This window comes from Leptodactylus fuscus, chromosome 5 (genome assembly GCF_031893055.1).
Source record: "Leptodactylus fuscus isolate aLepFus1 chromosome 5, aLepFus1.hap2, whole genome shotgun sequence".
Taxonomy (NCBI): Eukaryota; Metazoa; Chordata; class Amphibia; order Anura; family Leptodactylidae; genus Leptodactylus; species Leptodactylus fuscus.
In genome coordinates, this window is record NC_134269.1 from 115,197,265 (window position 1) to 115,213,790 (window position 16,526).

Here is a 16,526-nt window from a genome sequence, read left to right on the forward strand (position 1 = left end):
ATCATAAACCACCGGGTTTTTTTTCCAATACAAGGTGATCTAAGCAATAGATAGTCCCCAAAATGGTATAACTAAAAAGTGCTTCTGGCCCTGCAAAAAAAACCACTCTATGCGTCCCCATACAGCTGCAGGGTCACCTGTCAATGTGGCCTTGCAGCTGTTGCAAAACTACAACTCCCATATATTAAATATTTTACCATTTTTTGCTTCCAAATTTTTTTCCCCTATTTTCCTCCTCTAAAACCTAGGTGCGTCTTATAGTCCAGTGCGTCTTATAGTCCGAAAATACAGTAATCTCATTAATCAATTGGATGCCCAAACAATCTCTCCAAGTTGGCTTGTAATTTGTGAACATCTTCCATATTATATATATTATATATATTATATATTGTACAGGTCTTTTCATCCCCACAATTAAATCATGAATAAGTAAGTTGAATACTAATGGACGTAGCACTAAAAATTGGGGTTCGAGTAGGAATCATTGACCACAACTCTCTGGATACAATCCCTCAATATCTTTTCAATTAAAATATTTTTTATTTTTTATTTTTTTTTTTTAAACCAGGGGACCTTGTATTACTTTTTAAGCATCTATGAGGGACAGTGTCTTTGCATTTCATTCCAAAAAGACTATATATAGTAACACTAAACTGACATGTCTGCATTCTATGGATGTGTCATGTCTGAGCTATTCATGGTCAGCACCCCATTCTGCTAATTTACAGGTATTTTATTTTTGATTTCCTATACGTTCTTTGTTTTTGCGTTCGTGAAAAACAGATGACACACGAATGCCATTTTTTCACAGACACATAGACTTGCATTGAAATGATACCTCAACAGCCACAATTTTTGCAGGCCCACGGTCTATGAAAAATATGGACATCTGGTTACAGACAGTGAAATGAATAGATACAAAAATATAAAGCAAAATACAGCATACATAAATGAAATGCAGATGTGCGAATAGAGAGAAAGTCTGACAAATTCTGCCCAACCAAGTTGGCTGTCACTTATGTGGTTACAGATAGTTACATACTTAGTATGGTTGAGAAAAGACATATGTCTATCATGTTCAGCCAGGGGATGGGAAACGACATGACAGTCTATACATTTCTTTAACCTTATACGTTTTCCCCACAAATAAGAATTCATTTCCAAAATTTATAAATAATATATCTGAATGGCGATATTTTTTACTCATTTGCGAAACGCCACCCAGCTCTTTAGTGACAGCAGAATTGTGAAAATGCATTGCCTTGTCTATGAGTTCATTATGTTTATCAGTAAATGAAGACTATAAAATAATATGGATTACTTTAAATTTGGATCAATTACTCTTAATTAACATTAAAGTAATAAAATTAGAAGTAGATAAGAACATCAACAACAGAAAAAAGGCACAAATGTTTAATTCAGAGATCAAAACAGAGTCCAGGAAGTTACTTAAACCGAAGGAAAAGAGGTATTTCTTACTTGTGGATTTGTAAATGCTACTAAAATTGTACAGGTCACATGCCGTTTGCGTATGGCAATAATTCTGGCTTATGCTTGTAGGCAGACCACATCTGCTGTTCAGTTGCTGGCATTTTCCTGGGCTGACACTATGAATCTGCATCACTGTGCATGCTTTGTACTGTACAGCAATTGTAGAAATGGAACATGAAAACAGTAACCACTGGAAAAGCTTAGAATACAGAGACATCGCTCATTCAATCTAAATGACAATGAAAGAGCAAATAACAGTTCCACCCTAACATATGTATACAGAAAAAAATATTAAACATATGTACACGATATCATATAAATACCATATTAGGTGACATGATGTTTTCTGGCAAAATTCCAGATTCAAAGCTCTTGTAATTTATAAAGTTCTGTATTTACCAGGGGACAGATTCAGGACAATGTAGCCCTGACAAGGCCTATTACATTTCAGAACAAAATCTGCCCTAATGAGCCATTCTGTCTAATTGTTACTCCTGTACTTAACAAATATTGGGGATGTTATTGGATATCTATTACGTATGATTGTGCTCACTTCTTAATGTTCCTCTGTTTTGTTATATGAGCAGAAAACCCGAACTCCTCACGGAGACCCATTCCAAATCTTGATGGCCCTCATTGATTATCATGGGGTTCTCCTGGTATCCTTTACAGCAGGCATGTCAAACTCAGGGTACCCCGAGGGCCACATGAGTAACAAGAGGTTGTTGCGAGGGCCGCACACAGCAGCTAATGGCTAGGGCCTAGGGGACTGATCACTAATACCATGCATCGCAAAAATCCGGCATTTCTATTGCAGGCTACATAGAGTAGCCTGCAATAGAAAGTATAGAATGATAGGCTTGCCATAAAAATGCACGCAGGCCCCGAATCTTGCTCCGGGTGCCTGCGATTGCCGGTAAAATGGCACCTCAGTTAAAGCTGGCAGACACCATTATTTTGTTGGAGTGCTGGGGAAGGGTTGGAGTGCTTTTGCTGGGGAAGGGGGGGCTGGGGGAGGGGGGTTTCTGGATGTCTGGCCCTTCCTTGGGCCTGAGGACTGTTTTTTCCCAGTTTTTTCCGTAGGATAGGGGTTAAATACTTGAAAAATCACAATTTCTTCTGCAGAAGCTTACCTGCTTCTGCTCTTCAGCCTGCGCAGCTGTCTTGTGAGACCGCGTAGGACATAGACACACGTCGGGTGCGGGCCTGATTATGTGGCCACGTCACCCGGCGTGTGGGGAGGAGGGGGTGGAGTGGAGGGAGGAGGGGGCGGAGCAGGCAGAGAGCAGGCAGGGAGACCTGCTCTCTGCGAAGGGTGAGGGGCGGCCGCTGGAGCAGCGCTGCATCTTGCAGGGCCGCCCCAATCCACTGCTCACTTTCCTTGTACATCTGCGGCCCTCACAAAAGTCTCAAACTTTGTCTCTAAAGTTTAGAGACAAAGTTTGAGACTTTTGTGCAGGCCGCAGATATGCTTGTAAAGGGCCGCATGCGGCCCGCGGGCCGCATGTTTGACATGCCTGCTTTACAGTGTCCTTAATTTTGTTAGAAAAATCTTGCCTACAGAATATTTTTTACTCTGATTTTTAGTAGAATTTACAGTGGAATCTCCAATGAACAAACATTCCACTTAAAATTCAATATCTTATTATCCAGTTCCATGACTTCGGTACTGGTGCCATATTCTGAATTACATATGTGCAAGCCCCAGTCATGCATCTGTATTCTTTGCATCAGCTAAACTGAGTAACTAAGTATAACATATTGAAATACTGTAAAATGGCAGATCATTGTCAAACTTCATGCACAACAAACGTGGCATATAGCTATGCACCCACATGTTTAACTTGAGTTGCCTATGGGTTTATGATGATTATTGTTTTGCTTTTTGTAGGTCACATTAATTGGAGAGCCAGGAACTAGATTTGTAACATTTTAACTAAATATCACTCATTTTGCTTCAAATGGCCATTGAATATGGCAGCCAACCTATACAGTGACTCTCAAAGACACCTGTCTGCTACTGCACTATAAAATCTTCATGAATGTGGCCACGATTGGTCAATGAGTGACCAATTTTTCATAGCAATAAATTAGAATAATACCAATTGATATTAGTAAATAGAGAATAGTAAAGGTTCAGTGCCCAAAAAACATGCCATTAATTTTGTTTGCAAAACTGTAATCGATTCTGTTAAATGCTAAGTGTAATGATAGGGATTCATTACTGGTGATAAATATGTACTTCATCCACTTGTGGATAAATATTCATTATGGTTAATGCTCGTAAGTGCATCGAGACAAGCTCAAATCTCAGTGCATTGTAACAGCAGCCAATATTTTGTTATACTCAACATAAATTAGTTAATGTTACATTGTGTCTTAATTTATAATATAAAAGTAAAATAGTCAACAAAAATAATGGCTGTATATTATATAACAAAATAGCAGTGGTTTTCCAGATGTTGTAGCTAAGCTACACTAAGTAACTGTTACTTTAATGGACACTATAAACGACTTTATTGATATACCATACAGTATATAGTTGTACATACCAATAGTCAATGACTCTGTATAAGCATTATTGTTTTCTTATACCTATCTAACATGTCATGTTGAATTCCCTAAAATGATTCAAAGGGGACCTGAATGCCATTGTTGAGAGTAGTATTACAGTGTGTTAGGCCTCGTTCACATCTGCATTGGTAATCCGTTTGGGGGAATACGCATGGGGATCCCCTGAACGGACTGCCAAACTCATTTGAAAGCGGTGTGCAGTGGGGTCCATGTGCTTGCCACAAGATCTCTACAGGGAACATGAGGACAGGAAAGTACTTCACAATCTACTATTCTATCCACACGACTCGTGCGAAGATCTTGCGGCAAGCACATGGACCCATTATAGTCTATGGTGTCCGTGTGCTTTCACTGCACACCACTTGCAAATGTATTCGGTAGGTCCCCATGCAGACTCCCCAAACAGATTACCAAATGCAGATGTGAACCAAGGGTTACTCCTGAGATTTCTAATGATTGCCATATATAAAGATAGGAAGAAAGCTGGCTTTTACCTTTTCATGGGGATTTATTTTACCTTCTTCTTGATGAATGTTCCAGAATAACAGGCATGTCACTTTTTAATTAACCTTTTGATAACTCTTCTTTAAAGCATCTTGCGAGTCTCTGACATACAGTACCTGTTATTAAAAGTAGGTGTCTTTGTTGCTTTTAGTTTTTATTATATAGGGCTAGTGAATAATTAGAAGCCTCCATTAATAAGAACACAGCAATAAATGAGACCAAATAGATTTTTCAAGTGTGAGACCAGAGCTAAATGCTTGGAATATTGGTTAAATGTCTAGAAGAACGTTGTACTATAGCTACTTCACAAAATGAATGTTTGTTCAATTACTCAGTGCCTATAGGATGTATATATCATTTCCTTACAGCGGTCTTTAGTTATTCTTTAGCAGTTTCCCGATTGTAACAAAGGTTAATTAGAGGATTGTCTCATTCTGCCAAGCATATGTGTCGTACATACATGAGCTATTTTTGCTACCAATATTTTTAATTAAAGTTTCCAGATAAAGAGTATCTTACCCTCAAATAGACAGATTTTTTAATATAATGTAAATAAAGGAAGATGCACATGCAAAATATATCTGCCAATTATATTAATTAATACACAAGACATGTATCAAACCAGACCAATGAAAATGATTTAAAATGTACAAACACAACACAATAAAGCGAAGCTATAGGAGCATATATCCTCAATGCAAACACTACAATCTGTATAAAGATCCCTAATAATAAATATCTAACATGTAAAAATATATACTTGTATAATATACAGGTAAGAAAATACCTGGCAAATCTAATGGGATCCAAAATTGTGGAGGAGGTATGAAAACACCCCACAATGTATCCCTGACAGGAGAAGAACCACCATTACTGAACATTTACATTACGGAGGAACATTTCTGAATGTTAACTATGTTATCTGTTGTCTTAGTGAACTGTCAAACTAATTTAAAACCATATAACAAAACTGAATAGAATTAGGTTGGGTTCACATATTGCAAGATATAAACAGGGCCAAAGACTGAAGTCAATAGGATCAAACTGTTCTGGACACAATATAGGTAATCTGTTATTGCACATAGGAGCTTTTAAGAAAAAGGATTTTCAGCATGTAGAAAATAGAAACATGTTGTCACCATGTTATAAGTCATGTGCATCCATTAGAGCTTTCTGAAGCACATTTGTCCAATGTTTATCAGCTCTAGTGTACAGCCACCCACCTGCACTCACTGTGTCTAAGTGTTGTAGGAAAAGGGCTTTTTATTGAGGAACTTGCCTACGTTCAAATATCTTGACATCCAACAGTGAAAACAGGTACTTGCCGCTACTGTATGTGGAACACTTGTAAAAAAAAAAATATTGATTACGATTGTCCTGATTGCCTTGTTAACAGCACTGCGTTCGGGTTTCCGTCCAGGGAGTCCACCTGGGGACCCCCTGAACGGAAACCTAATCTGCATAAAAAGCAGTTACCTTAGGAAACCAGCAGATTGTGTGGTTTCTGCACAAAAAATGCGGAGAGCAAAGTGCTGCTTGCAAGAATTTTCTCTGTGTATTTCATGTGAATAGGGGAAGGGAATGGCCGGAATGCAGATGTGAACCAGGCCTTACCTTTACAATCTTACAGTAGTCGTGAAATTTTATTTACGGCAAATTATTTTTTTTATGTGTGTTGTGGAAACAAAAACACAAATGTGGTGATTGTGCTATAACAGAATAGTGTAGTGTTACTTTGGACCCCCCCAGTAACCAACAAAAATCATTCTGAGAACCACGCAGAGAGTTTTCAATTCTTAAGCAGCAACACAGCAAGGGATATGAAGCATTATACAGTTCCCAATAAAATCAATGGATCATCAATCAATAAACAACCAGAGTGAGAGATGTGCTTTGAAGCTGTATCCCTCTTCAGTTAACCCCGCGATGGCCAAAATATGTAACTGTGTGTTAACTTTCTAGCATTTCCCATGCAGCTAGAGGGTATCAAATGTAATATCAAATATTTGTGACTCTCTTTGGCAGATTACACTGCATAATAGTCTGCAATTTAAGAGTACTATGCAGTAAAATCTGTCAAAAATTGCAGAATTTGTTTATGAAGTCCAGAATAATAGAAGTTATATCAATTTTGAAAAATTTTCTGTGAATTTTGTATTTTTAATGAACAAAAAGTAACAACAAATATGTATATATGTATGCATCTGTATATATGTGATTTCAATGTAAAGTAAAAAGGATTTACCAATTTTAGATTAACTTCCTATATGTAGCATTTACATTGTGTAGTCATTATACACCTTGTTCTCTAACTCTCCTGATATTTGATCTTTACTGAACAATACTGATGATTCCAAAATATAGAAATTGTTCTGCGGTCCCCCTAGTATCCCTTCTTTTCTTCCTAATAGAGCCTACATTGAAGAGATGTTTTTGGCCAGCAGTTTGGTTATTGCTGTACCTGCAATATAACATTACAAATGCTTCCTTTTTGCTGTATTAATTATACCATGCAACATACCTGGATAGATAAAAGCCACATTGTGTGTATGTATATGTTTGTGTGTGCTGTCTGTCATACGCCAAATATAAAAAACCTATATGTGTAGACTTAATTTCCATCTCAAGTCAAAATGGCAATTTTCGGAAAGTTCTTAGTCGGAGCTGCTCGTAGCTGTAGCTCAAATGTTTCGTTTGATATCCAGGTTTTGATGACTGTATGTACTCAATTTACAGGAGGCATTGTTGACAAAGACCTTCGCCGCTACCTCAATTTACGGTTTCAGAAAGGTTCAGTAGATCATGAACTACAGCAAATCATACGAGACAACCTCTACCTCCGAACAGTGCCATGTGAGTACTGCACGTCTTCTATATTATTCAATCTGCTGAAGTGTGTTCTCTTTATTCAGTTTTTAATGTACCTGGAAATTACTAAAAAACTGAAGAATCATTTATATATTTATATTTCAGATGGCATTCTGGTCACTGCAAGTTACTCCCTATCCATTCTGATTATGAGAACGGAAATGTTTTACACCCCAATTTTAATGGAGTGGTAGCGCCATTTATTTGAGTGGGAATCGCTGGAGATGGCTAAGTGCAAGGCTTCATTCCCATTGAAATGAATAGAATGGCAGTGCATCTATCCGATGGGCCGCTACTTTGAAACTGGGATGCAAAACACTTGAGTTATTGTGATTAGTGGTTGTGCCCCTTACTGTTCAGCAAGTTACCCCCTAACATGATCATTGTTGTTTGGGGCGTCTCCTACACCAATTCTCTTTTACTAAAAACTAGTTTAATTTAATAGATCTCCCACATAGCACCCCTTAAAGCACCATAACAAACACAGACTTAGTATTGGGGGACAATAATCAAGCCATGCGCTCCAGAATACTGGCAACACAAAGTAGGGATTTGCTTATGTTTGGGAATTATTTGCACATTTAAGGCTTCACCGATGAATTCAAAGTGAAAGATGGCCATTTTTAATTTGGCAGACGGCTACAACCGCCTTCATGTTTTTGTACATCTGTATTGATTTATGTCCCTGCTTTAAATTCTGTGTTTATCTGTGACTGCAAGATACTTTACTTAAATGCCATTGCCTTACTCCAAGATGAAAGTTGCATATAACAATAGTGGAGGATGCTGCTGACTTTATACATTATATATGTCTACACACACAGAGAAGAGCGCATCAATGCACAGCAGCTAATTTATGTTGTTTTGCTGTCTGCATTTTTGTGGCTTCTTTTTGTTAAGTGAAACAGAACTTCCCACGTTATAAAGTTTCCTTAAGATTTCTGTTTTGTAGGTTTGTCTCTACATGACGTGAGACCAAAACACTTTTGCACATTCATTCTACAATAGCATCCAACCTCATAAGCTCAAAAAAGACGCTACGCAGTGAGAGCACTGAAATTAGGAAATATCGAGGATTTGTACAGAAAAAGCTTATTAATTTTGTAATGAAAACCTGTACCACCTGTTTGAGAAGACCACCTCCTTAGGTAGACCAGAATGTAGAAAACGGTGAAAAATGTTAAGATAAAGTATATTGGTAACTTACATAACCTTGTAAAATTATTAAAATTGTCTCACTAGAAACATCCCTTGTCAGAATTCATTTGCAGCAGTGTTTAATGGATTGTGGGTCTGTCTCCCTGCACCCCCAGAAAACCGCAGTGAAAGAGGCTACACCTGATTTGTACAATTTTCCCAGTCTTCACAATTCACTTATTTAATTTTAAAGGGAATATTTGTTTGGCTACACATTTTCGCAGCAGTAGCCACTGTGGTACTACTGTGAATGGCGGACATGTAGTATTAAGTGGCAGCCATTCAGATAAATGTATTACATGAACATCTTTTGTCTGATGATGTTATAAGCTAAAAATTGGATAAACTTGATCTGATGTTTGGCCTCCTCTATTGCATGCACTATTTTTATAAAACTCTTGCAAAGGTCACAGAATACTATGTTATTTTATTTGGTATGCTAGATTCTTTCTATTATAGTAAACAGGGAATAAGTGAAAAAAAAATATATTTGTGGATTGAATTCTTCTGTTCACAGTTACAGTATATGAATCAAGTTTATTAGTTAGGAATCTTAGTGTTAGGAGCTTACTGTAAATCTGTATGAATAGGCTGATACCAGAGAGCAGTGGAAAAAACTACCTAAATCTCACACAGTGCTTGGAGATAGGGCTAAAGCTACCTAAACGTCTTCCCCAGTCAACCGCAAAGCTGTTTGGACTTGAGCTGAATTCGGACCACGGAAACCCCTTTTCAATTTTCGTTTTTGACTCCCTGCCTTCCAAACCCCATAACTCTTTTTATTTTTCAGCTCACAGACAATATAAGGGCTTAAAGGGGCTCTATCAGCAAAATCATGCTGATAGAGCCCCACATATGCGTGAATAGCCTTTAAAAAGGCTATTCAGGCACCGTAAACGTTATATTAAACTACCCCCCCCCCCCCCCCCGTTTTAAAATAAAACCCTAAAAAAGAATGTTATCTGCTTACGGATCGTGCACGCTGGGCGGGCATTCAGGGTGTGTCTTCTTCTTCATCCCCGCCTCTTCTTCCTTCGACGTCCTCCGATCCCATCCTCCTCCGGCGCTTGCGAGCGGACACTGATATAAAAAATGGCCTGGGCGCCTGCGCAGTAGCCATAGTAGAAGCCGCATGCTACTGCGCATGCACCCAGGCCATTTTTTTTTATATCAGTGTCCGCTCGCGAGCGCCGGGGGAGGACGGGACCGGAGGACGTCGGAGGAAGAAGAGGCGGGGATGAAGAAGAAGACACACCCTGAATGTCCGCCCACAGTGCACGATCCGTAAGTAGAGCACATTCTTTTTTAGGGTTTTATTTTAAAACGGGGGGGGGGGGGGGGTTAATATAACATTTATGCATATGTGGGGCTCTATCAGCATGATTTTGCTGATAGAGCCCCTTTAATGTTTGCGGGACAAATTGTTCACCATAATGGTATAACTTATTATTCTGTACAATGTTCTAGAAAGCTGGAAAAAAATTAAGAATTGGATGGAATTGGAGAAAAAAGTGTATTGTGTTCACTCTGCAGCCAAAATGACACGTCACCTGTATTCAAAATCTTTTGAGATGGACTTGTAACCTTTAGATTATTGACATTTTTTTAACAATTTTGGTTCTCAAGTTCTCAGATAGTTCTCTTCTCCTCTTTGTGTTCTCCATTCTTAGTGTGGCACACACTAATGCAAAGATTGTGTCAATTTGTCTCCTTTTTATCTACTCTTAGTTGTGATTTTTATATTGTTTATACATGTTATTTGCAACAGGGGAGTTTGAACGAGTTCTACGGAAAGGAGGGTGATTTGAATTTTTTTTTTTTTAACAGCTTTTTTTTTTTTTTTTTTTTTTTTTTTTTAAGTTTTATTGCATTTATTAGACCCCAGGAGGCCTGATCACTAATGCAAAGCTTATTTAAATATGCGGCTGCCATATTTAAATACTTGACATCCACTTTACTATTATGGCATTTGTCAGGAAGGGGTTAAGATATAAATACACTACAAAACTGACATTACTGAACAGATCAATACTCACAAGGCAGGTCAAACCAGGAGAGCAGAATGAAAGTGATATACGTGTCAAACCTAATGTCAAATATGAGCGCAAACAGTCAAAACCAAAATTAGTAATCAAGCAAATACGCAAGCCAAAGTCAGAAATACAGAAAACCAAAAGAAGCAATCAGCACAGAAATCTCACTAAGTAACAAGTAATAGCAGGCACATGGAGCGTTCAGAACAGATTTTAGATATCCCTCTTCAGCTGCTGTTTAGCTCAGCATCTGAGAGCTCTGAAAGCTACAGAAAGTTTCATATTTAAGGCAACAGCAGTGAGCAGTGCTGTAGTGAGGAGAACACACACTAAGATTCATAAAAGTCACATTTTCCTTTGTTCAGAAAAGAATTATCATTCCAGATCTAAGACAGATTTTCAGATTTGCGTTTTAAGACTAAAGTTCCCTAAAGTCAAATTATTCATTTAACTATATTATTAGTATTGAACTTAGAATTTGAAATCAGTTGACGGTTTGGGAATTTATTCCATTAGATTTCATGTTTTAAATTTGACTCATTTTGTTTAATGAGTGATCCTATTAAGTTATATTATGGTATTACCATACCGTTTTTCATTTAGTAAGCCAAGGAATGCAGCACAGTAGTTTTACTACTTACTGTAAAGAATTTAAATTAAATAATATACTATCATATCATTTATAGGAATATATATTATCCTTGATGGTATAATTTGGAAGTTTTATAACTCTGTGTGGTTATTAATTGTAATAATTGTTACTAAATTCTATAACATAATTGGACATTGATAGAAATGACAGCCTGGCAATGTCAGGTGCATGAAGACTAGAACCATGAATCATTCTGTCTCTAATTTAACCAACAGATATTGATGACTGTCTATGGAAAACGATACAAATGATAAATGTGATATAGTATCATTTAACCCCTTCCCACCACAGGCATTTTTTCCATATGTGTTTTTGACTCCCTGCCTTCCAAACCCCATAACTTTTTCATTTCTCTGTTTACAGAGCTATATGAGGGCTTAATGTTTGCGGGACAAATTTTAATGGTACAATTTAATATTCTGCACAATGTACTGGGAAGCTGGAAAAAAATCAGAATGGCGTGGAATTGGAGAAAAAGTGCATTTGTGCGACTTTCTTATGCTTTGTTTTTAGTGGTCACTGTGCACTTGTATAGTATGTTTTGGTACAATTCTGGTGATACCAAATATTATACAGTTTACTTTTAACCCCTTAACAAAAATCCAAAGTTGCCACATTTCCACACCCATAACATTTTATATTTCTGTTTATGGGGATGCATAAGGCATCTGTAAGGGAATTGCCTGTTGCAATTCCCCAGTGGCTGATGCTGAAACCTGAGAGGAAGTGAATGACAGAGACAGTGAGTCCTAAACTCGACCAAGCCCCTGTCCCTAGCTACTTGCCTCACTGTCCTAATGACAGGGACAACTGGGTGGCAGTTCCTTGTCTAGATAAGTGTAAACACAAAATGTGGACAAGACGACACCACAGAAGAGGAGTCAGCAAGCTAAGGGTCAAAGCCAAAGTGACAAAGCAGTACCAAGTTGCAATTCAAAAGAGGGGTCGCAAGAAAAGTCAACAGTCAGAGATCAGTAGATACAATACAATAAAGAGCAAGTAGAAACGCTTAGCAAGGACAGAGTCACAATAGCCAGCAAGCATGTGTGGACAGATGACCTGTTTAAGGAAGTCCAGAACCTGCCACAGGCTTTATTGGCAGATAGGTTGTCAATCACAAAGTTAAGGCCAAGATTAACTATTTGCGGACAAGATTGAAACAAAGGTGTAAGAGATGGGTGTCATAGAAAATCAATACAGAGATGTGGGAATAGAGCAGTGTTCAGACAGAGCAACAAGATCAGAATGTAAGGAATCGTAACAGAACATGGCACCTGCTCTGCAACGTGCAAGCAGAGGGTGGTGCAGAGACCCGAACAGGCAAAGATGTTACAGCATCTTTTTTTTACGGGCCCAGGTGTACTTTTTAGTTATACCATTGGGGAATGTGTATTGCTTTTCTATTGAAATATTTATCAACAGCTAACCAGCAAAAAAAAACCGGTTCAAAACGTTTGATTTTTTGACCTGCTACGATGATCCCTCTACGGGAATATTTTTATAAGTTTGTTGATCAGGCATTTTTGGACACAGGGATACCTAATGGGGAGGGATTTGACGTTTTAATTTTTTATTTTTTTTTTAATATTTTTTAAAAGTTTTATTTATTTTTTTGCTAGTTTAATATATGGGCAAACCTATTTGAGCAACTACATATTACAGCTACAGGACCTTTTATGGCATATCATTCTAAATACATGGGAATTGTGGGAATTTTTAATTATTTACCCAAAAGAGTATTTGCAAGACCAGTCACTGATGGTGACAGGAGGGCCAAAACTTTCAGGAGTGGAATTGTTTTAAATATGAAAAAGTTAGTTAGTTATTTTTTTCCTGCCAGTAGTCAAATATCACAAACCATTTATATTTCCGGCTTGTTTGCAAATTCAAAGGATACATTTTCTTGGGTTCTTGCTGTACCCTGTTTGTGTATTACATGTACATTTCTGTGAGTTTATTGCATATCAGAATTTTTTTTTCTTTTTTAGATAAGCATGTTGTGAGTCCTACATACACCATCTTATGAACACTGGTCATAGTTAAGGTTTCTTCAGAAATACCAGCTTCTTTTCAGAAGAAGAATAGTGCTTTTTTTAAGCCAAAGCCATAAAATCAATCAACAGAACTGGATTGTCCTTGTTCTTACAACCGCCATCAGACTTAATGTCATCTGGTGACAAATCAGCACACAGTGAGATATAAATGAGTGGAACATACTTGTAATTGAGTCACTTAAGCGGCACAGATTGCCAGTTTTAATCAGAAAGTATACTTTTAGAGACTTTTTTTTTAACCGGGACATTTATTCATGCTTATACCATTTAATTCACCCAAAACCTAGATTTTTGTCGAAAATTCGATGTTTAACTGTCATTATAAAATTGCACATCATTAAAACAAATATATATTTTGACATTCCATACCGGCTGAGCTGGCACATTTCTCTAATACAAGTTGCTCCAGTCTAAGGTTATCTAACATCTGCCCCTGTCCCTTACTACTCTCTTCTCATGTATTCTCCGAGGGAGAGAAATTGTATATACTTTCCTTTCTTAAGCTGCATGAACAAAACCGTGTGCTTTGCCATTGCGTTCGCCCGTATTTTTCACAGCTGGTTCACTGACCCACTGTTTCCATGAGCCTGGGGCAAAACTCAGGACAGGGTCTATACCTATCCAATTTTCATCAGTTCTGTGTATGTATTTTATAAATTTAAATCAAATTTGATATGAATATTTGGTTGATAAGGGGTCAATGACCTTGTATGGCAGGAGCCCAGATCATTCACAGTCCACCCATGATATTAAAATATAAAGTTAATATATTTTTTTATATTTTGTTTTGCTTTTCCATGTTGCTATATGTATTTAGAACAGCCTTCAATTTTCACTCTGGTCATTAGCCTAATAATAGGCTGACACCCTACAGTTCTGCAGAGGTTTTCTTTGCAGCATCACCTCATTTGCATCAAATACAATACAGATAACATAAGAATGAAATGTAACAACTTTATAATTACAATAGAAGATAACACCAGTGACCCATCATTGCATCCACTACTGACAACAGATGATGTCACAGCTTATCTTCTCCCCCAACCTACACTGAGTATGTCTTGAAAATTCTCCCATAGATCTCAGTCCTTCTTATGGCTTTAACTACAGTATAATTTAAGGCATTTTATTAAATGTTGTTAACAGAGTAGAGGGACAGCTCAGGCAGGAAGGGAACTCTCATAATCAAGTTCAGAAAACAGAATTTAAAAAATCTGCAATCATAAATTAAACTCAGAAAACAGTGATATATTTAATTATTCGCTATAATAAATAAATTCATTGGTGATACATTCTTTTTAATGGTGTTTTGGGATTTCTGGACTTTTCCCATTTGAAATATGTTGGGATAAAGAAATTTCAGCTGGTGGATTTCAACATGCCCTTTCTTTTGTTCACAGGGGCCAAATTTTGCTCTCACAGGTACATAGCATCCACTTATTCCTCTCTCCCCATGCAGAACATACTGTATAGTATTCAGCAAAATTAGTGTAAAGCCAAGGGCTATCTTATAGGTATGGTCAGTTTTAGATTGACTACATTAAGCTTCCTATAATTTTGCCACATCATAAAATAGTGTAATTATGGTTATATTTTATTTCTTAGATACCGGTATTATTGGTGATTTGTTGTACAGATGTAAAATAGCAAATTTTAACATTACACTGATAATATGGTGCAATGTGATGTCTTGTTACAGAACACAACAAAAGCCATTGAAATCTAATCGAGAAAGTTGTGTTTCATTAAAGTTAATCGTAATGTTAAAGTATGATACATCGGTGTACACGATAAAGCCACGCCGATGTGGCATCCCAGCGAGCTACTGAGATGCTGGAACAATCACGGGCACAGTGTGAGGAACAAGTTCAGCGGCAGGAAAGCTTGAGAGCTGCTGAAATGCTAAAAAAATGATGGCAGCAATTTGCTGAATATAGGCAGATCATCGATGCCAACAACATGCAGATGAAGTCATAGGCAGAGACTAGTAGAGATTATATAATCCATTTTTAGCAGAATGTACCAGAGAGCTAGATGGTAACATACTGTATATACAGTACCTGTTAGATTCCATTTTCTTCAAGTCTGGATTGTTCTTGGTTCATTAACATTTCTTGAGTTCAGTAAGAATTGTATGCAGAGACTGTAACTCCAATTTGTGATATTGATACTTTCTGTCTATTGCTGGAAACATTTCTGGGTAGGTCATAGAAACCTTATTACAGTTCTCATAGTGGTACAATGACTTGTAAAAGTTTCCTCCTTGTAATTGTCTTACGTGCCTAAATGTAATTTTATGTATGATTTTTCAATTCTCTAGGTGTGAATATTGCATTCAGTACACATCTATTTGATCTCAAGAAATTCTGAAGCGTTAAGGTTTATGGGAATGTGAAATCTAAAATGGCCATTAAAGCACATAGTTTTGATAGTAAATTGTTTCTTGTAATACTGTATGTGGAGAACATCTCGTCTGAGTGGTTTATTAAAAATAATGAGCTACATGGTACAAACATATCTCTCTGTTTTGCCGCCAAGGAAACTCTTTTTGTGACAAAGAAATTTTTCTTTACTGTAACTCAGGATTTATTTTCCATAAAACTGTTGCCTACAACTTTATGCAGATCTCATTCTTTAGAATATGATACATTGGGGAAAATTTGTGCGTGTTACACTGCTTTTGTGACATAAAATAGTTTATTTGCAACTACTTAATGCCCCTTGCAAATAAAATACTGGCAAGTTGTGTTTTTGCATTGGTCTTGCCCCTTTTTGAAGGACATAAATTAAAGGGTATTGGAATTGTAGCAACCCATGGGGCGGCCGAAGAAGGTGTAAAATAACTTTAAAAAGCATATTCACTCCTTTGTCCACTGACAGTTCAGGCTCATTGCTGGAAGTTCTGCATCTAATTTCTCATTAAATAAATTCAATAAAATATTAACTGCAATTTACAAACAAAAAGTGTAAAGCCACATATAGACATACATAGCTGTAAGGGAATTGCTAGAGGAGCAATTCCCCAGTAGTTGCTGGAAAACCCTAGAGGGAGGGGCACAACAAGACAGTGACCCCTAAGCTGAACCCACCACTGCCTCTCCCTGCTTGCCTCACTGCCCTAAGCAGCAGAGAACAACTGGTCGACAAAGCCCT

The 16,526-nt window shown here is 37.4% G+C and overlaps 1 protein-coding gene across 6 annotated transcripts in view; it reads left to right on the top strand.

Moving 5' to 3' along the window:
- Positions 1–16,526, top strand: part of MAGI2 (membrane associated guanylate kinase, WW and PDZ domain containing 2) — a 674,896-nt gene that overhangs the window by 128,202 nt on the left and 530,168 nt on the right. For all 6 annotated transcript variants that reach the window (XM_075274083.1, XM_075274085.1, XM_075274084.1 and 3 more), the window contains exon 2: positions 7,306–7,422. In XM_075274083.1, coding sequence (XP_075130184.1) covers positions 7,306–7,422 — 117 coding nt within the window. The remainder of the gene's footprint in view (positions 1–7,305; positions 7,423–16,526) is intronic.